The sequence below is a fragment of the Ranitomeya variabilis genome, chromosome 8, assembly GCF_051348905.1.
Source record: "Ranitomeya variabilis isolate aRanVar5 chromosome 8, aRanVar5.hap1, whole genome shotgun sequence".
NCBI classification, from domain to species: domain Eukaryota; kingdom Metazoa; phylum Chordata; class Amphibia; order Anura; family Dendrobatidae; genus Ranitomeya; species Ranitomeya variabilis.
This window is the reverse complement of record NC_135239.1, coordinates 144145140-144166291: the sequence shown is the minus strand read 5'-3', so window position 1 is coordinate 144166291 and position 21152 is coordinate 144145140. Positions and strand designations below refer to the sequence as shown.

Below are 21152 nucleotides of genomic sequence, written 5' to 3'. Positions count from 1 at the left end.
ATTTTGTCAATAAGTATGCTATGACGCTAAAAAAAAATAAAAAATTGGAGTACTAAAATTTTAAAATATTTAGCGCAATGATATGAGATGCGTGTGGCGTACAAATCACAGTGATAAATATAACTGTAGCCAAATATTTTTGGGCCAGCTACAGATTTTGGGGGCAGCAAAATGGTGTAAAAAAATGTTGTAAGACCCTCAAAAAATAATGTAGTACCCCCAAAAAAGGCCAGATTTTTCTGCGCACTCACATCTGATGCCTGGGACAAAAAAAAATTAAATTGTTAGGGATTTTCATGCTCTTGTAGTGGAATGACCTGGCTGCAGTCTGCAGCGTGACCGAGAAAATAAATGAAGAAAAAAGGGGGCTATGGATTGCTTTCTAATAAAATTAGCAGGTATAAGCTGCAAAAAAAAATAAATTGCCACAGATACCTCTAGCTACGTATATATAAAATACGCAGCAGCAGACAGGAATGGAGCTTTTTGAGGTATGCAGTGAGATTTATATACTCACATACAGTGCCTGCAGGCCTTGCACTGATGTGGATATGTGCACATAGACTCCCCTGCCTACCTAGTGCTGCAAGCTATGTACCCCCGAATTAGCCCTAAAAAGGACTGTTGGTTTATCAGGATTTGTGAATTAAACACTAGTAGACCCACACTAACTATTAAAAGAACGAATCTGACCCTATCTCAGCAGCAGCTCTCCCTACACTAGCTGAGTCCGGAGCAGAATGCGGCGAGCAGGACGGCGCCAGGTCTCTTATAGACCTGATGATGCTGTGCGGCCAGCCAATCACTAATACCACAACAAAGATGGCTGCAGTATTACAGTGCATGGCAGACAATCCCTGCATGTTGATTGGTGCTCTCAAAAGCGCCAAAATTAAAAGGAGGAGACCCAAGCTCCTGCCAAATAATCCCGGAAATACTCGGTGCTCGCCGAGTACACCGAGCATAGTGATACTCGAGCGAGTACAGAGTAGTGGTGAGTACGTTCGCTCATCACTAGTGGTCAGCAGTTAATGGATTGATGCAGACTTAAAAGCAACCATACTACCCATCAGACGGTGAGGCTATTTGTGAAATTTTTTTGTTTGTAATATCAGTGTTGGTCTTTGTATATCGAGTTATTTTCAGTAACAGCATTATCATCTGCTGAAATTCCCCTCTAATCACAGTTATACTGCGCCACCGTATTTGCAGTCAGGGTTAGCTGGTTAGGGGCCCACTGAGATGTTTCATCCCCCTGAGCTGAACCCCTAGTTACGCCTTGTGCTAAGGGTAGTTACCACCTCCTTCATCCTTCAATTTCAGGTGAGTGGATTTGAACTAGTCTCAATATTTCAGGTCATGCATAACGTGGAACAATTCCTTTATTTTATTTACTTAAAACTATATTATGACAGTACGCATACAAAATAGTTTTATAGTTTTATTATATTGCTAATCAGATATTGCTAAAAGGATTTTTGTGAAATTGTCCAGTAGTTGTAGGGATTTGGATTACTTCAACTATGCTGAAGTTAAAATAAAAATAAATAATAAAAAACAGGCTTGATTTGTATTCTAGAAATTCATTTATGAAAGGAATATATGATTTAACAGAACAATATTCAATTTTAATTTCAAAAGAGGAATAGGTCAGAGAACAGCTGTAATCAGAATCTGAAGCACTTCATTGCCATTTTATGTCTTTCTTCCAAGATTTACTGTAGGCTATGCAGTTCCCCCAAATTTACTAGATAATTTGCTTATCAGATTCATCACTTTTAGGTTGCCATGATATTTTGAGATGTTGGCTGGATTTTGAGATACATCTTGGATTGCAGCCATCACTTCTGGATCCTGTAGGTAAAAAAAAAAAAAGAATCCGTATCATTATGTAATTAAATGGGTTTCCCACTCATTTACAAGTTAAATTTAATCATCTGGAGGTAGTATTCAAAGAAAAACAAAAAAACAAAAACACCCCTATACTCACCTATTGGACTGACTCTGCACTTGGCATGAAACTGGTGGTGAGACACAGTACCAACATCTGGTGGGGAGCATCACTAGAACAACACTGCAGCTAGTCAATGGCCACGGATCAACTGCAGCCTTCATACTAAAACTAAACAGGAAGAAACATCTATCTTACTGTTGTGATGGAGTATGAAAGCTGCAGTCTATCAGTGGTCGCTGATTGGCAGCAGGGGTCCTGTAGCGCTCTCACTGCTGGATGTTTATGCCAGGAGACCAGTGGGGGAAAGAAATACAGAGAAAGCAGTTCAAATGGGCAGTCTGGGAGACTAGTTTTTCTTCTTTTCTTTACCTCTTACATCTTTTAACCCCTTTCTTTGGCACCTAAAATACTTTATTGGAAAGTAGCAATATGCATATTAAGCATCGTGGCTAACTTAGTTAGTAGTGGACAACCCCTTTAACTGTTGTCAACTGTAAGTATAAAATGCATTTTCAGAAAATGTTATTAAACCCCTCAGGGTAATCTTTCATTTTTTCTTCGTCTCCCAAATTTGTGTTGACTTTTATTCCCCATGACATCGCTGTATGAGGACTTTTTTTTTGCGGGAAGAATTGTTCTTCTGAATGGTGCTATGAATTTTACTTGAGTACTGAATGATAGAAAAAAAATCCCAGTGTGGTAAAGTGGGCATTGTGGTGGCTCAGTGGTTAGTTCTGGGGTCAAATCCCACTAAGGACAACATCTGCAAGGAATTTGCATAGGTGCTTCTCACAAAATTAGAATATCCCCAAAAAGTTAATTTATTTCAGTTCTTCAATGCAAAGAGTGAAACTCATATAGACTCATTACAAACAGCAATCTATTTCAAGTGTAGATTTCTGTTAATGTTGAGGATTATGGCTTACAGACCATGAAAACCCAAAAAGTCATTATCTCAGTAAATTAGAATTATTAACAAATCACCTGCAAAGGCTTCCTAAGCATTTAAAAAGGTCCCTTAGTCTGTTCCAGTAGGCGCCATAGTCATGGGGAAGACTGCTGACTACACTGATGTCCAGAAGGCAGTCATTGACACTCTCCACAAAGAGTAAATTTTGCATTTAATTTGGAAATCAAGGTCCCAGAGTCTGGAGGAAGAGTGGAGAGGAACACAATCCAAGCTGCTTGATGTCTAGTGTGAAGTTTCCACAATCAGTTTTGGTTTGGGGAGCCATGTCATCTGCAGGTGTTGGTCCACTGCGTTATCAAGACCAAAAATTTTAGAGCACTTCATGCTTCCCTCTGCCGACAAGCTTTGTGGAGATAGAAATTTCATTCTCAAGCAGCACTTGACACCTGTCCACACTGCCAAAAGTACCAATACCTGGTTTAAAAACAACAGTATCACTGTGCTTGATTGGCCAGCAAACTCGCCTGACCTTAACCCCATAGAGAATCTATGGGGCATTGTCAAGAGGAAGATGAGAGACACCAGACCCAACAATGCAGATGAGCTGAAGTCTGCTATCAAAGCAACCTGGGCCTCCATAACACCTCAGCAGTGCCACAGGCTGATCGCCTCCATGCCACGCCGCATTGATTCAGTAATTGATGCAAAAAGAGCCCCGACAAAGTATTGGGTGCATTTACTGAATATACATTTCAGTAGGCCAACATTTCGGATTTTAGAATCATTTTTCAAGCTGGTGTTATAAAGTATTGTAGTTTACTGAGATAATGACTTTTGGTTTATCATTGGCTTTAAGCCATAATCAACAACAAACAAAAATAAACACTTGAAATAGATCACTGTTTTTAATGACTCTATATAATATACGAGTTTTGCTTTGTGTATTGAAGGACTGAAAAATTAACTTTTTGATGTTTTGTGTTTAAATATTTTTGTAATCCGATTTGTGTGTGATGCTTCAGCACTAAATAGTCTTAAGTAGATGAAGTGAAAAAATATAGGTATAAATTAAGTTTATGGGATTAAATAACTAAGAACTGGCATGTGCACATGTATTCACCCCCCTAAAGTCAGTAGTTTGTAGAGCTTCCTTTTCCGGCAAATACTGCTGCAAGATGCTATAGATAATTCTCTGAGATTTCCACATCTTGCCAGTGGGATTTTTACCCTTTCCTCAAGGCAAAACTGTTCCAGCTCTTTAAAGTTAGGCTATGTGCACACGTAGGAAATGTGGTGCAGAATTTTCTGCACTAAATCTGCATCTGCAGATTTGATGCAGTTTCTGTGCAGTTTCTATGCAGTTTCTATGCAGTTTCTGCGCAGTTTCTGTGCAGTACAATGTAAATCAATGGGGAAAAAAAAAAGCTGTGCACATGGTGCAGAAAAATCTGCAGCAGAAACGCTGCAGAACTGCACAAAAGAAGCGACGTGCACTTCTTTGAAATCTGCAGCGTTTCTGCGCAGATTTTCCTGCACCATGTGCACAGCTTTTTTTTTTTCCCATTGATTTACATTGTACTGTAAATCACAGTGCAGTTCTGCAGCGTTTCTGCAGCAGAAAAATCTGCTGCAGTTCTGCACCAATTCTGCACTAAATCTGCATCGTGTGCACATACCCTTACTGTATTTTCAGATTATAAGACACTTTTTTTCACTTTGGGGGAGCGTCTTATGTGGATATGCAGTACTCTTTAGAGTAATTAACAGTTGCGTGGATTCCATCACAGATTGCAGCCGACAACAGGGGGCAGCCTCTGGGCATATGTATCACTGTAAATAAGTTTTAGGCAGGTGTTGAAAAAAAAGCTGTAACGTGTTTGTTACTGGGAAGCCGCAGCGACCCCACTTCACCGCAGCCACCACCCCCAGTAAGCAATGGATTAGAAGAACCACCACCATTTTATAAAAAAAAAATCCTATTTTTTTTCCTCAAAATTTGGGGTGCATCTTATAATCCGAAAAATACGGTAGTTTCCTCTAGTGAACAGCAATCATCAAGTCGGACCACAGATTCTCCATTGGATTGAGGTCTTGGCTTTGACTAGGCCACTCCAAAACATTTACACGTTTCACCTTCAACCACTTGAGTGTTGCTTTGGCAGTATACTTTGGGTCATTGTCTTGCTGAAAGGTGAACCTCTGTCCCAGTCTCAAATTACTGACAAAGGCCTCTCACTTCTAGTATGCACCTGTTCTCAAGCAAAGACAGAATTACACACAACCTATAGTATTTCTGGTTATCAGCTGGTTGGAGGATAATAGTAAAACTTAAATTTTATTGAATAGGGTAAAATCTATAAAGTGCAAGGAAATAGTGCAAAAAAGTGCTTGTGCTTCAACCATAAGTGCACCTGTTCTCACTAGCTTGAGAGAGCCAGTCATTCTTTTGTTATTTGTATATTAGCTCTGTGACCGAGCACTACGTCATCCAGCAAGTAGTTGATTTTAATTGTAACAGGGAGCTTCCTACCCATTAAATAAGACTTTGAAGAAAGGTATTCACATCTACCCAGAAATTCAGACTACAGTCTTAGAGGGATATTCACACTAGACACGTAGGACTCAGCAGATCTAAGACCACCTTGTCGTTGGCTGCTGGTCATGCATGCATGCCTTGGAAAAAAACAGACGCTTAGCAAATAATTTGGCCTAGTATTCAGAAGAAGTATTGCTATTCATATTGACATGCTTTAACACTGTACAATGCAACATTTTTGTTTATCAAATCACTGACAAACAAGTTTTGCTCAATAATATCCCTGTATTTCGCACCATCCATTGTCCTGTTGACTTTCCCTGTCGAAAAACAGCCCCACAGCATGATGCTGCCACCACCACCATGTTTGACTGTGGGGATGGTGTTGTTGTGGTGATGAGCTGTGTTAGTTTTGGCACCAGACATAGCGTTTACCTTGGTGTCCAAAAAGTTAAATGTTAGTTTCATCTGACAGCAGCACCTTCCTACATACATTTGGAGAGTCTCCCACGTGTTTTTGGCAAACTCAAAACAAGCCGAAGGCTACTTTCACACTAGCGTTAACTGCAATACGTCGCAATGCGTCGTTTTGCCGAAAAAACGCATCCTGCAAGAGTGCTTGCAGGATGCGTTTTTCTGCATTGAGTAACATTAGCGACGCATTTGCGACGCATTGACACGTCGCAACCGTCGTGCGACGGTTGCGCCGTGTTGTGGCGGACCGTCGGGAGCAAAAAACGTTACATGTAACGTTTTTTTCTCCCGACGGTCCGCTTTTTCCGACCGCGCATGCGCGGCCGGAACTCCGCCCCCACCTCCCCCGCACCTCACAATGGGGCAGCGGATGCGCTGGAAAAATGCATCCGCTGCCCCTGTTGTGCGGCGCAGAGAACGCTAGCGTCGGTAACCTCAGCCCGACGCACTGCGACGGGCTGGGCCCGACGCTAGTGTGAAAGTAGCCTTACACACAAAAATTGTAAGTAAAGGCTTTTTTTCTGCACACTCTTCCATAATGGCCACCTCTATCGAGTGTACGGCTTATTTTATTATTGTTGTCGTATGGACAGATAGTCCAGTCTCTACAACTCATTCAGGGTTAGGCTAGGTTCCCATTGCGTTAATGGGATAGCGCTAACAGACAGCGTTGCACGGCGAAATTAACGCCATGCACCGCGTCCGTTAGCGCTCCCATTGCCGGCAATGTTAGAGCGCATTGCTAGCGCGTGTCATTTTTGGCACGCGCTAGCGATGTGCCGGTCTTTTGTAGCGCGCCTCGGACGCTGCTTGCAGCGTCCGCGGCGCGCCAGAGATCCGTTCCCCACTCTCGCAGATCGGGGATCTGCGAGAGCGGGGACGTTAACGCGACCCCTGAACGCGGCCCCGAAAAAGACATTGCGTTAGCGCAATCCGCTAGCGCTCGCGCTAAACGGATTGCACTAACGCAATCTGAACCTAGCCTTACCTGTGGCCTCTGTGCTTAATGCCCTTCGTTGCACGAGCTAAGAGTTTTGGTGGGTGGCCCTCTCTTGGCAGGTTTGTTGTGGTACCATGTTCTTTCCATTTGATGATAATGGATTTGATGGTGCTCCGGGGGATCATCAGAGATTGGGATTCCTTTTTTTTTTTTTTTATAACCCAATTCTGACTTGAACTTCAGAAGAACGTTGTCCCTGACTTGTTTGGAGATCTCTTTGGTCTTCATGATGTTGTTTGGTTAGTGATGCCTCTTGCCTAATGGTGTTGCAGCCTCTGTGGCCTTTCAGAAAAGGTGTGTGTATACTGACAGACCATGTGACACTTAAGATTGCACACAGGTGGACTTCCTTTCAAGCATGTGACTTATGAATGCAATTGCTTGCATCAGAAATTTCTAGGAGCTTCATCGCAAAAGGGGTAAAATACATAAGCACATGCCAAATTTTTAGTAATTTGATACCATAAATTTTAACCCCTTCAAGACCTTGCCCTATTCCATTTTTGTGTTCTCGTTTTTCGCTCCCCTCCTTACTCGAGCCATAACTTTTTTATTTTTTCGTCAATATGGCCATGTGAGGGCTTGTTTGTTGTGGGACAAGTTACACTTTTGAATTACATCATTGGTTTTAGCATGTTGTGTCCTAGAAAACGGGAAAAAAATTCCAAGTGCGTTGAAATTGCAAAAAAGGGCAATCCCACACTAGTTTTTAGTTTGGCTTTTTTGCTAGGTTCACTAAATGCTAAAACGGACCTGCCATTTTGATTCTCCAGGTCATTACGAGTTCCTAGACACCAAACATGTCTAGGTTACGTTTTACTAAGTGGTAAAAAAAAAATGCTAAACTTTGCAAAAAAAAAAATTGCGCAATTTTCCAGTACCCGTAATGTCTCCATTTTTCGTGATCTCGGGTCAGGTGAGGGCTCATTTTTTTGCGTGCAGAGCTGGCGTTTTTAATTATACCATTTTGGTGAAGATATGTTCCTTTGATCGCCCGTTATTACATTTTAATGCAATGTCGCGGCGACCAAAAAATGTAATTCTGGTGTTTCGAATTTTTTTTTTTGTCGCTACGCTGTTTAGCGATCAGGTTAATGCTTTTTATATTGATCGGGCGGATTCCGAACGCGGTGATACCAAATATGTGTAGATTTGATTTTTTATTTTTTTTTTTTGAATGGGGCGAAAGGGGGGTGAATTGAACTTTTATATTTTTTTAAACTTTTTTTTTTTTTTTTTTTTTAACTTTTGCCATGCTTCAATAGCCTCCATGGGAGGCTAGAATCTGGCACAATTCAATCAGCTCAGCTACATTGGAGCGATGCATAGATCGCTCCTATGTAGCTGAATTACAGGCTTGCTGTGTCAACCACAGGGTGGCGCTCACAGCAAGCTGGCATCAACAACCATAGAGGTCTCAAGGAGACCTCTGGTTGTTATGCCGACGCATCGCTGACCCACGATCATGCGACGGGGGTCGGCGATGCGCTCATTTCCGGCCCGATGGCCGGAAGCGGTAGTTAAATGCCGATGTCAGCGTTTAACAGCGGCATTTAACTAGTTAATAGTGGCGGGTGAATCACGATTCCACCCGCCGTTATTGCGGGCACATGTCAGCTGTTCAAAACAGCTGACATGTCCCGGCTTTGATGCGGGCTCACCGCCGCAACCAGCATCAAAGCGGGGGTACCGACCTCTGCAGTAATAGTACGGTGGAGGTCGGTAAGGGGTTAATTTATGCCTATATTTTTCTCACTTCACCAACTTAGATTATTTAGTGCTGATGCATCCCACACAAATCGGATTGCAAACATATTTAAACACAGGTTGTAATGTAACAAGCAAAAGCCAAGGGGGTGAATATGTTCACAAGCCACTGTGTACAGGTCCTTCTCAAAAAATTAGCATATAGTGTTAAATTTCATTATTTACCATAATGTAATGATTACAATTAAACTTTCATATATTATAGATTCATTATCCACCAACTGAAATTTGTCAGGTCTTTTATTGTTTTAATACTGATGATTTTGGCATACAACTCCTGATAACCCAAAAAACCTGTCTCAATAAATTAGCATATCAAGAAAAGGTTCTCTAAACGACCTATTACCCTAATCTTATGAATCAACTAATTAACTCTAAACACATGCAAAAGATACCTGAGGCTTTTAAAAACTCCCTGCCTGGTTCATTACTCAAAACCCCCATCATGGGTAAGACTAGCGACCTGACAGATGTCAAGAAGGCCATCATTGACACCCTCAAGCAAGAGGGTAAGACCCAGAAAGAAATTTCTCAACAAATAGGCTGTTCCCAGAGTGCTGTATCAAGGCACCTCAATGGTAAGTCTGTTGGAAGGAAACAATGTGGCAGAAAACGCTGTACAACGAGAAGAGGTGACCGGACCCTGAGGAAGATTGTGGAGAAGGACCGATTCCAGACCTTGGGGAACCTGAGGAAGCAGTGGACTGAGTCTGGTGTGGAAACATCCAGAGCCACCGTGCACAGGCGTGTGCAGGAAATGGGCTACAGGTGCCGCATTCCCCAGGTAAAGCCACTTTTGAACCATAAACAGCGGCAGAAGCGCCTGACCTGGGCTACAGAGAAGCAGCACTGGACTGTTGCTAAGTGGTCCCAAGTACTTTTTTCTGATGAAAGCAAATTTTGCATGTCATTCGGAAATCAAGGTGCCAGAGTCTGGAGGAAGACTGGGGAGAAGGAAATGCCAAAATGCCTGAAGTCCAGTGTCAAGTACCCACAGTCAGTGATGGTGTGGGGTGCCATGTCAGCTGCTGGTGTTGGTCCACTGTGTTTCATCAAGGGCAGGGTCAATGCAGCTAGCTATCAGGAGATTTTGGAGCACTTCATGCTTCCATCGGCTGAAATGCTTTATGGAGATGAAGATTTCATTTTTCAGCACGACCTGGCACCTGCTCACAGTGCCAAAACCACTGGTAAATGGTTTACTGACCATGGTATTACTGTGCTCAATTGGCCTGCCAACTCTCCTCACCTGAACCCCAGAGAGAATCTGTGGGATATTGTGAAGAGAAAGTTGAGAGACGCAAGACCCAACACTCTGGATGAGCTTAAGGCCGCTATTGAAGCATCCTGGGCCTCCATAACATCTCAGCAGTGTCACAGGCTGATTGCCTCCATGCCACGCCGCATTGAAGCAGTCATTTCTGCCAAAGGATTCCCGACCAAGTATTGAGTGCATAACTGAACATTATTATTTGATGTTTTTTTTGTTTGTTATTAAAAAACACTTTTATTTGATTGGACGGGTGAAATATGCTAATTTATTGAGACAGGTTTTTTGGGTTATCAGGAGTTGTATGCCAAAATCATCAGTATTAAAACAATAAAAGACCTGACAAATTTCAGTTGGTGGATAATGAATCTATAATATATGAAAGTTTAATTGTAATCATTACATTATGGTAAATAATGAAATTTAACACTATATGCTAATTTTTTGAGAAGGACCTGTATACTGCAATACGTTGGTATTGCAGTATATAGGGAAAATCTAGGTCTATTTTAGACAGATGCTGACTATTTAATACAGCTGGCATCAGCCACGTGTGGAGGGAACTCCGCTTCTGAGCCCTCCGTATATGCTGCCACTCTAAGCTGACGGGTTTCCTTTATGGATGTAACTGTACATCCATACTAGTTAGATGGCAGTGGAGAACCCCTTTAAATGTAATCAATGACATAATAAAAAGTTATGCATCTTAAGAAAATTACATTTAAAGGAAACCTGTCAAATCCCCCAAGAGTCCCACACCACCACAACAACAAATATGCCTATTGCTGTATTCCAATTAAGTCACTTACATGCAACAGAACCATTTATCTTTTTAAATTACAATTTTTAATGCATACATTACAAATGTAAATACTTTGACTGAACCACTCACCGTACACACATAAGCCAGGACCAGTCTGTCAGGGCGGTGCTTACCAGTGACTAGTTCTGCCTCAGATAGTCTCCTCATACACCCCCGATAGTGAGAGACGTCCTATACACAATCCATGTCATGGTAGTCACCAGAAAACTTGTGCATACACACAGCATCTTCGACAATGGACGGTATACAAAAACATAATTATGACTGAAGGGGGCATGTGATCAGAAGATCCAAGGCAAGACAAGGGGCATAGGAATGCCCCACCAGACTCATGTGAAAATGGCGAGTGGTCCTACATAATGCAGGATAGAAACTCAATCTCTTGTTGCAGACAGTATAAGGCTATGAGAAATACTTCTGATCATTAAAGGGGTAGCCCCACAAAGGACATTTATCTCCAACTCACAGGAAAAATAACAATGTGGTTGTCCCATGAATTACATTTTTAATTGCAAGCATACAAGTTAAATGTATAATCCCTTAGGGTACATATCCCCAATTCTTCATCACAACACGATCACAATGATGGAGCAGAGGATGCTCCATCATAGGTCTATGGCGCCTAGTCAAACCGTCAACAAGGGCTGTTTAGTAGATTAACTTTATTGATGTGGTCTATTTCATTTAATATCTTCAACTCTATTGAACATAACACCTACCTGCATAGCAGTCAAGAGTTCTGGGTCAGAGAGAATCTCACTTAGTCCTGGCATTCCAGCCATGCCACCAGGGAATCCTCCAGCCATACCTGGCATGCCACCAGGGAATCCTCCAGCCGTACCTGGCATGCCACCAGGGAATCCTCCAGCCATACCTGGCATGCCACCAGGGAATCCCCCTATAAAGAACAAAGGTGGAATATACGGTAAACATATTATGCTTAAAATTAGCTACGATTTATAAAAAAAATAATATATACAGTACAGACCAAATGTTTGGACACCTTCTCATTTAAAGTTTTTCTGTATATTCATGACTGAAAATTGTACATTCACACTGAAGGCATCAAAACTATGAATTAACACATGTGGAATTATATACTTAACAAAAAAGTGTGAAACCTAGAATATAAGACATATTTTCAGTTGTTTCACACTTTTTTGTTAAGTATATAATTCCACATGTGTTAATTCATAGTGTCAAAGAATCATCAATGTTAGGGATTTCCAGGTAGCGCAGTCATGACGCAGTCAATGTAGTTATAAAAAAAAAAAAATCCAAGTGCAGTTGACCACATGCACATTTTTGCATTAACTAGCTAGGTGCAAACAGCATTTTTTGACTGCATTGCTCAAATATAAAATAAGGTCACTTTCATAACTGCACCGGTAACCAACATGCAATCATAAAACGCACTTTCTAAGCTTGTTTTTTATGCAAAATTGCATGCGATCAACTATATGTAGCCATTTAATTGTATACAACAACTGCAGTGCGCAGGCGCTGGGCCTCTGACCTTTCCCGGCGCCTGCGCGCTGCAGTACTTTGCTCTGCCCTCAACAGGGCAGACAAAGTACGCCTGCACCGGAGCTGCGGCGTGAAGACCAGAAGAGGACGTCATCATAAGAAGATGGGAAGCCCCGGGACTGGCCCGCGACACCCATCGGACCCGAACCGAACCGGGACCGCCCCTGGGTGAGTATAATCTAACTCGCTTTTCTTACCTTTCAGGATACATCGGGGGCTTATCTACAGCATTACAGAATGCTGTAGATAAGCCCCTGATGCAGGTGGCCACAGGTCATACTCGAATTTTGGGGAGACAGGTTCCCTTTAAGTCATAGAAAGGCAAGGAATCTGCAAGCTGGCAAGGTATTGACTTGTACACTGTGTGCAGAATTATTAGGCAAGTTGTATTTTAGAGGATTATTTTTTATTATTGATCAACAACTGTTCTCAATCAACCCAAAAGACTCAAATATCAAAGCTTACTATTTTAGGTATTTGGGGTGTTTTTTTTTTAGATTTGGCTATCTTAGGAGGATATCTGTTTGTGCAGGTAACTATTACTGTGCAGAATTATTAGGCAACTTAATAAAAACCAAATATATTCCCATCGCGCTTGTTTATTTTCACCAGGTAAACCAATATAACTGCAAAAAATTTAGAAATAAACATTTGACATGCAAAAACAAAACCCTAAAAAATTAGTGACCAATATAGCCACCTTTCTTTATTATGACACTCAACAGCCTTCCATCCATAGTTCTATCAGTTCTGTCAGGTCCCACAAGTTCATCTTTGATGATCCCAGCCCATACCAGTACCCCACCTCCACCTTGCTGGCGTCTGAGTGGAGCTCTCTGCCCTTTACTGATCCAGCCTCTGGCCCATCCATCTTCCCATCAAGAGTCACTCATTTCATCAGTCCATAAAACCTTTGAAAAGTCAGTCTTAAGATATTTCTTGGCCCCGTCTTGACGGTTTATCTTATGTTTCTTGTTCAAAGGTGGTCGTTTTTCAGCCTTCCTTACCTTGGCCATGCCCCTGAGTATCGCACACCTTGTGTTTTTTGTTACTCCAGTATGTTGCAGCTCTGAAATATGGCAAAACTGGTGGCAAATGGCATCTTGGCAGCTTAATGCTTGATTTTTCTCAATTCATGGGCAGTTATTTTGCGCCTTTTTTGCCCAACACGCTTCTTGCGACCCTGTTGGCTATTTGTCATGAAACGCTTGATTGCCAAACTTTTGAAGCGTGATCATCGAACAATTTCAAGACTGCTGCATCCCTCTGCAAGACATCTCACAATTTTGGACTTTTCAGAGCCCGTCAAATCTCTCTTCTGACCCATTTTGCCAAAGGAAAGGAAGTTTCCTAATAATTAGCACACCTTATATAGGGTTTTGATGTCATTAGACAACACCCCTCCTCATTACAGAGATGCAAATCACCTGATTTACTTAACTTGTAGTTGGCTCTCAAGCCTGAACAGCTTGGAGTAGGACAACATGTATAAAAAGTATCATGTGATCCAAAAAACAACTTGCCTAATAATTCTGCATACAGTGTAGAAGAAAATCCACAATGCAATCCAGTTTATTTAAAATTCACAAATTACCGTATATGCTCAAGTATAAGCTGAGTTTCTCAGCACTCTTTGTGCTGAAAATGCCCCCCTCTGCTTATAGTCAAGTGTACCAGAAGATGGAGGGGGAGCAGCGGAGCAGCAGGTCACAGGAGGCAGGAGCTGGCTGTTGTGGCTAACTACTGTGCCCGCTACTAAAGAGAAATGAATATTCACTTCTCTCCACTTCCATGAGCGTTGAGGGAAGTGAATATTCATTCCCTTGAGTAGCGGCAAGCGGGAAAGCCCATCAGTTGCAGGAAGACGACAGCTGCGGCTGACAGTGTGCGCGCTACTAAATAGCACTGAATACTTACTGCCCTCTACTTCACGCACGTAGTCCTGGCATGGAGAGCAGTGAGTATTCCAGCAGCTGTCCTGCTTGTAAGCAGCGCACGACGACCCTGCCATGTACTGCTTATGGTAGGTGCACATTGCGTTAGGGCGATCCGTTTAACGCATCAGTTACTTATCGGCACTAACGCAATGTAACAGATCGGTTAACGCACCCATTGCCATACATTACCACATCCTAATGCATGTCAAAATCGGCATGCGTTAGCGATGAAGTGCTACTATGTGACACCCTCGAATGCGGTTTACCGCGTTTACGGGTATGGTAGGTCTCACGCACAGCGAACGGACACGTTCGCAGTGCATAGACCTCTATTGCTAACGCATGCCAATGCAATGGTACCATGCGTTAGCGCGACTGTAGCAAAAAAGCAATTTTGGGCATCAGCGTTGGCGCATCCGTTTAACAGATGGCACTAATGTGATGTGAACCTAGCCTTATGGGTATGTGCACACGTTGCAGATTTTCCTGTGGAGATTCTGCATCACTTGGCAGAATACACAGGTAAAAATATGCATAGCATTGATGTGGATTTTCAAGCGGATTTGTATGCGTTTTTATAAGCTAAACAAAGATCGATTTAAGAAAAAAAAAAAAGAATTGTGATGTCATTTCTTGTCCAACCTCTTCATTTACATACTCCATTGAAGAATAAGGTCTACACACAGACAGAGCGAGAGAGATATCTCTAGATATAGACAGAGCGAGCTAGATATCTCTAGATATAGACAGAGCGAGATATCTCTAGATATAGACAGAGCGAGATATCTCTAGATATAGGCAGCGCGAGATATCTCTAGATATAGACAGAGCGAGATATCTCTAGATATAGACAGAGAGAGATATCTCTAGATATAGACAGAGCGAGATATCTCTAGATATAGACAGAGCGAGATATCTCTAGATATAGACAGAGCGAGATATCTCTAGATATAGACAGAGCGAGATATCTCTAGATATAGACAGAGTGAGATATCTCTAGATATAGACAGAGCGAGATATCTCTAGATAGACAGAGAGAGAGAAATATATCTATAGATAGATAATACCAAGCCCGATGTTTAGTAATAAACATAATAAAATGGCACATAAAGATTTAAATAAAGACACACACAAAATCTGCGTTAGGCCAGGGTCACACATGCGAGAAACTTGCAGGAGATTTTAGCATCAAGAGCCGTCACTGCCGCCGGAGCATTCTGATGCATAGAAATACATGCAGCCACACACTCCAGTCCAAGTGCCGGCGGCAGTGCCGGGTATTAAGGTGCAAGTTTATCGCAAGTGTGACCCCGGCCTTAAATGTAGTATCTGTTTAATTTAAAAGAAAATGTGAAAAAAAAAAATGGTGTGGGCTCCCGTACAATTTTCTGTGCCAGAGGGAAAGCCAGAGACTGGGGGCCGATGTTTACAGCCTAGGAAGGGGTTAATACCCATGGATCTTCCCAGGCTATGAACATCAACCCGCAGCTGTATAATTAGCCTTTACTGGCCATGTCATTTTTTTTGGGGTCCCCCTACTTTAATAATGGCAGGTCAGTTTTCGCATTTAGTGAACAAAGTAAACAAAAAACCTAAAATACAATTGTACAATTGTGGAACTTTTTTTTAATGCAATTTCACCACCCCTTTTTCCAGTATACTATATGGCAAGATCAATGGTGTTGTTCAAAAGTACAACTGGTTTGAAAACAAAATCAAGCCCTCACAAGGCCATGTTGCCCGAATTTTTTTTTTAAAAAGTTACAGCTCTGGGAAGAAAGGCTAGCAAAAAACAAAAACGCACAAATGAATAATCCCAAGGTCGTAAAGGGGTTGAACTAGAGCCAAATAGTCAATAAAATCACACTGAGCTTATACCCACTAAATATGGCAAAATTATGAATAGATTGCTGGTGTTTTACGTCAAAGTCTACACATCTTAACAGGAACCCGTCATCGGTCCCCTCCGTTCAACACTGGTTAAAATGCTTTCTTTTTTTGTAATGAGACAAACTTCACTTCTGCTGTAGGGACTTAGCATGCCCTACGTACTTAGCGCTGATCTCACTGCAGAGCTGTGTGTGATTATGAGCGCAGAGAAGCCATTACATGAATCACACGGTAAACACCTCCTTTCATTTAAAATAAGCTCTGGGGGCAGTTTCTCAGGGAGAGCAGTGTCCGCCCCACAGATCTTAACAGCTTGGTTACATATTAAGGAAAATCTAGATTTCTCTTTAATAAGACATCGATGATTGCAGATATCAATGTATTATTTTATTGATTTATTATGACCTATTGAAAGATTCCCTTTAACATTTTTAGCAGGCAAGTATTGTTTTATCTAAGAATTTACTTACAATTGGAGGGTGTGGGGTGCATCAATTAATAAGAATAAAAAAAAGGAAAAATTGTGAACATTTAAAAATAACGCAAGCCAAACTACTGGGGCCACTTTTTAATTCCTCATAGCATAGATATAAAGAAATATTTTGTGCAAAAAAAAAAAAAAAAAAAGGCGAGCATCCAGCACATTTTAAAATAGTCATCTAACTATTTCAAAACTAATGAAGTGGGTGTAAAAGAAAAATAAATTTGACAGTCAGTCATGTATATACAGCAGTCTCCGTGCTGCAACGGTGGTGATGTATATACAGAAGTCTTCGTGCCGCAACGGTGGTGATGTACACTGCTCAAAAAAATAAAGGGAACACTAAAATCCCACATCCTAGATATCACTGAATGTAATATTCCAGTTATAAATCTTTATTCATTACATAGTGGAATGTGTTGAGAACAATAAAACCTAAAAATTATCAACGTAAATCACAACTAATATCACACAGAGGTCTGGAGTTGGAATGATGCTCAAAATCAAAAAGTGGAAAATGAAGTTACAGGCTGATCCAACTTCAGTGGAAATGCCTCAATACAAGGAAATTATGCTCAGTAGTTTGTGTGGCCTCCACATGCCTGTATGACCTCCCTACAACGCTTGGGCATGCTCCCGATGAGGTGGCGGATGGTCTCCTGAGGGATCTCCTCCGAGACATGGACTAAAGCATCTGACAACTCCTGGACAGTGCAGTGCAACGTGACGTTGGTGGATGGTGCGAGACATGATGTCCCAGATGTGTTCAATCGGATTCAGGTCTGGGGAACGGGCGGGCCAGTCCATAGCTTCAATGCCTTCATCTTGCAGGAACTGCTGACACACTCCAGCCACATGAGGTCTGGCATTGTCCTGCATTTGGAGGAACCCAAGGCGGTTGGCACCAGCATATGGTCTAACAAGGGGTCAGAGGATCTCATCTCGGTACCTAATGGCAGTCAGGCTATCTCTAGCGAGCACATGGAGGGTTCTGCAGCCCTCCAGAGAAATGCCACCCCCCATCATTACTGACCCACTGTGAAACCGGTCATGCTGCAGGATGTTGAAGGCAGAACGTTCTCCATGGCGTCTCCAGACTCTGTCACGTATGTCACATGTGCTCAGTGCGAACCTGCTTTCATCTGTGAAGAGCACAGGGCGCCAGTGGCGAATTTGCCAATCCTGGTGTTCTGTGACAAATGCCAAACGTCCTGCACGGTGTTGGGCTATGAGCACAACCCCCATCGGTGGACGTCGGGCACTCAGACCATCCTCATGGAGTCGGTTTCTAACCGTTTGTGCAGACACATGCACATTTGTGGCCTGCTGGAGGTCATTCTGGAGGGCTCTGGCAGTACTCCTCCTGTTCCTCCTTGCACAAAGGCTGAGGTAGCGGTCCTGCTGCTGGGTTGTTGCCCTCCTACCGCCCCCTCCACGTCTCCTGGTAGCGCCTCCAGCCTCTGGACACTATGCTGACAGACACAGCAAACCTTCTTGCCACAGCTCGCATTGAAGTGCCATCCTGGATGAGATGCACTACCTGGGCCACTTGTGTGGGTTGCAGAGTCCGTCTCATGCTACTACGAGTGTGAAAGCACAACCAACATTCAAAAGTGACCAAAACATCAGCCAGAAAGTATTGGTACTGAGATGTGGTCTGTGGTCCCCACCTGCAGAACCACTCCTTTATTGAGTGTGTCTTGATAATTGCCAATAATTTCCATCTGTTTATTCCATTTGCACAACAGCATGTGAAATTGATTGTCAAACAGTGTTGCTTCCTAAGTGGACAGTTTGATTTCACAGAAGTTTGATTTACTTGGAGTTATATGCTGTTGTTTAAGTGTTCCCTTTATTTTTTTGAGCAGTGCATATACAGCAGTCTCCGTGCAGCAAGGATGGTGATGTATATACAGCCGAGTGTCCTCCATTTGATGTGTATACAGCAGAGTCTCAGTGTATCCTCTAATGTATACAAGCAGTCGGTGTCTCAACTGTGATGTATATACAGCAGAGTCTCAGTGTATCCCATGTGATTTAAACAGCACTTTGAGACTCCTGTATACATAACATAAGATACAGTATAAAGTATAGTGCAGCATGTAGAGTGATATTTATTTTACTCCTGCAATTATCGAAATATCCTCACTCATTTACAGAGTAAAAAACATTAACTTCAACTTCGAAATATATTGTTGGGCAGGGATATTTCACAATATTTATAACAGATACAGAACAATGTATTATATATGCACACCTAGATGTTGACAAAGGAAAAGGTTAGCTCTCAGTACAGTATGTTAATAATTGCATTACATCTATACAAAGGTTCACACTACATAATACATACACAGCGCCACATTATATAGTGACAAGAGATTATATATATATATATATATATATATATATATATATATATATATATATATATATATATATATATATATATATATATATATATATATATATATATATATTGTGTGCCAACAGTGATGGAAGCTTTCTGTGGCTGCTTTTCATCCAAGGGAGTGGGCTCACTCACAATTTTGCCTAAATAAAGAATGGTATCTACACATCCTCCAGGAGCAACCTCTCATTGATTCAGGGGCAATTTGGTGGTGAACAATTTTTTTTCCAGCATGGTGGAGAACATGTCATAAGGCAAAAGTGATAACTAAGTGGCTTAGTGAACAAAACATGAAATTTTCGGTCCATGACCAGAGAACTCCCCTAATCTCAATCCCATTGAGAACCTGTAGTCAATCCTCAAAATGTGGGTGGAAAAACAAAAACAAAGAATTTGCGATATACTCCAAGGAGGCGGTGCTGGGTAATGAATAGAGCTGGAGTGACAGACTTCATGTCTACAACCTAATTTGAATATCAACTCCGTTACACAGGAACAGGCCATGTAAAGGTATTGCAGGACTGGCCTTTGGAAGAGCTACATGTGCATATAAATAGTTTTTTTTGGGGGGGGATCCTGTTGATAGATTCCCTTTAAATATTTAGAATTGTACGTTAGTAACCACTGCAATATCTGACTAAAAGATCTAAAATACACATTAAAGCAGCAAACTTTGTAAAAAAACTAAATTTGTGTCAGTCTGAAAACTTTTGGCTACAACTATATGGGTATATTTCTCAGTATCTATATTATACTTGACAGCTTAGGAGACATGGACTTTTTAAGGGGAGCAGCAAATGTTTAGAAATGTTGGAATTTTGTAACATGTCTAGAATAAAATTTGACTAGCAGGTTGGAAACTGATACAGACGGCATCTCCTGTAACAGCTATGAGAACTAGCGCAAATAGCTGCTGTTTAACCATTTAAATACCACTGTCCAACACTGACCGCAGCATTTAAATGGTGCAACTGCCGATGCGAACGGGCACCGGCATATATCGGGACACCATGATGTGATCACAGGGGTTGATGGGTGGCAGTGGTATTTGTATTGATCAGTAAAATTATGGTGCCAAACATTTGTCCACAAAATTAACATGGTAACAACAACACCCAAAAACCAAAGGAAAATGGCATTTTTATTTTTTTATTTTCATTTTCTATTTTAAATGCACTTGGAATTTTTTTCAGAATTTTTGAAAATTGAGAGCGGATTCTGTTGATTCTAAATGTAATAAAGACAGAATAACATACCTGGGAAACCACCAAACTGTGCTCCAGCTTGACGCCTTGTCTCTTCCTCTTCCTCCTGAGAACATAGGAAGGAAAAATGTTTATTTATATTTTTTTTTACACAGAAAAAAAAAAAAAAAAAAAGCATAAAAGACGTCTGATGCATTTGTATGGACAAGTATGCGTAGTTTAGTGGGGGGCCCCCAGGGACTTACAAACTGCCTACAGTATATAAAAGGGGTCACCATGGCTTTAAATATTTGATGGCTAAGGCATCTTTCACACTTGTTGTTTGGCGTCAGTCACTTCCGACATAGTGACGGATCCGTCACAATTGTTGAGAAAACGGTTCCAACGGATCCGTTTTTTTGACGGATCCGTTACTTGGGTGTTGTCTGGGAAAAGTATCTACTTTTTGGAGCATGCTCAATTGAAAAAGCGGATTGGGGCGACGGATCCGCCAAATGACGGTCGCGACGGATCCGCCGCCCATAGGCGGCCATTCTTTGGAAAGGCGGACGCGACGGATCCATCGTGAACCGCCATTTCGGCGCAGACAAAAAACGTTATAATGTCCGTCAATGTCTAGATGACGTCTGCCAAATCTCGACGGATCCGTCGCATGGCGGATGGAACGGACGACCATCCGTCACAATCCGTCGCTAATGCATGTCTATGGGAAAATAGCGGATCCGCAAAACAAAAATGGCGGATCCGCTATTTGACGAAAATGGTGGTTTCAAACTGACGCCAAAAGACTGAAGTGTGTGTGAAAGTGGCCTAATCAATAAGACAGCGTTTTGATAGGTGGGGTGCAAGTATTAGCACCCCCTGCAATCAGTTATCCGCATGGGCTTCAGGCTGATCCACATTTGCCTGTACCATATTTTAATAAGACATTCAAGATAGTGTAGACAGGAAAGAGATCATTCACTTTAACG

At 41.8% G+C, this 21152-nt stretch overlaps 1 protein-coding gene across 1 annotated transcript in view; it reads right to left on the bottom strand.

Moving 5' to 3' along the window:
* Positions 1–1427: 1427 nt before the first annotated feature.
* Positions 1428–21152, bottom strand: part of ST13 (ST13 Hsp70 interacting protein) — a 202530-nt gene continuing 182805 nt past the window's right edge. The window contains exons 10-12 of the mRNA XM_077276087.1: positions 20233–20287; positions 11454–11632; positions 1428–1854 (exon numbers count right to left, since the gene is read on the bottom strand). Coding sequence (XP_077132202.1) covers positions 1726–1854; positions 11454–11632; positions 20233–20287 — 363 coding nt within the window. The 3' untranslated portion in view covers positions 1428–1725. The remainder of the gene's footprint in view (positions 1855–11453; positions 11633–20232; positions 20288–21152) is intronic.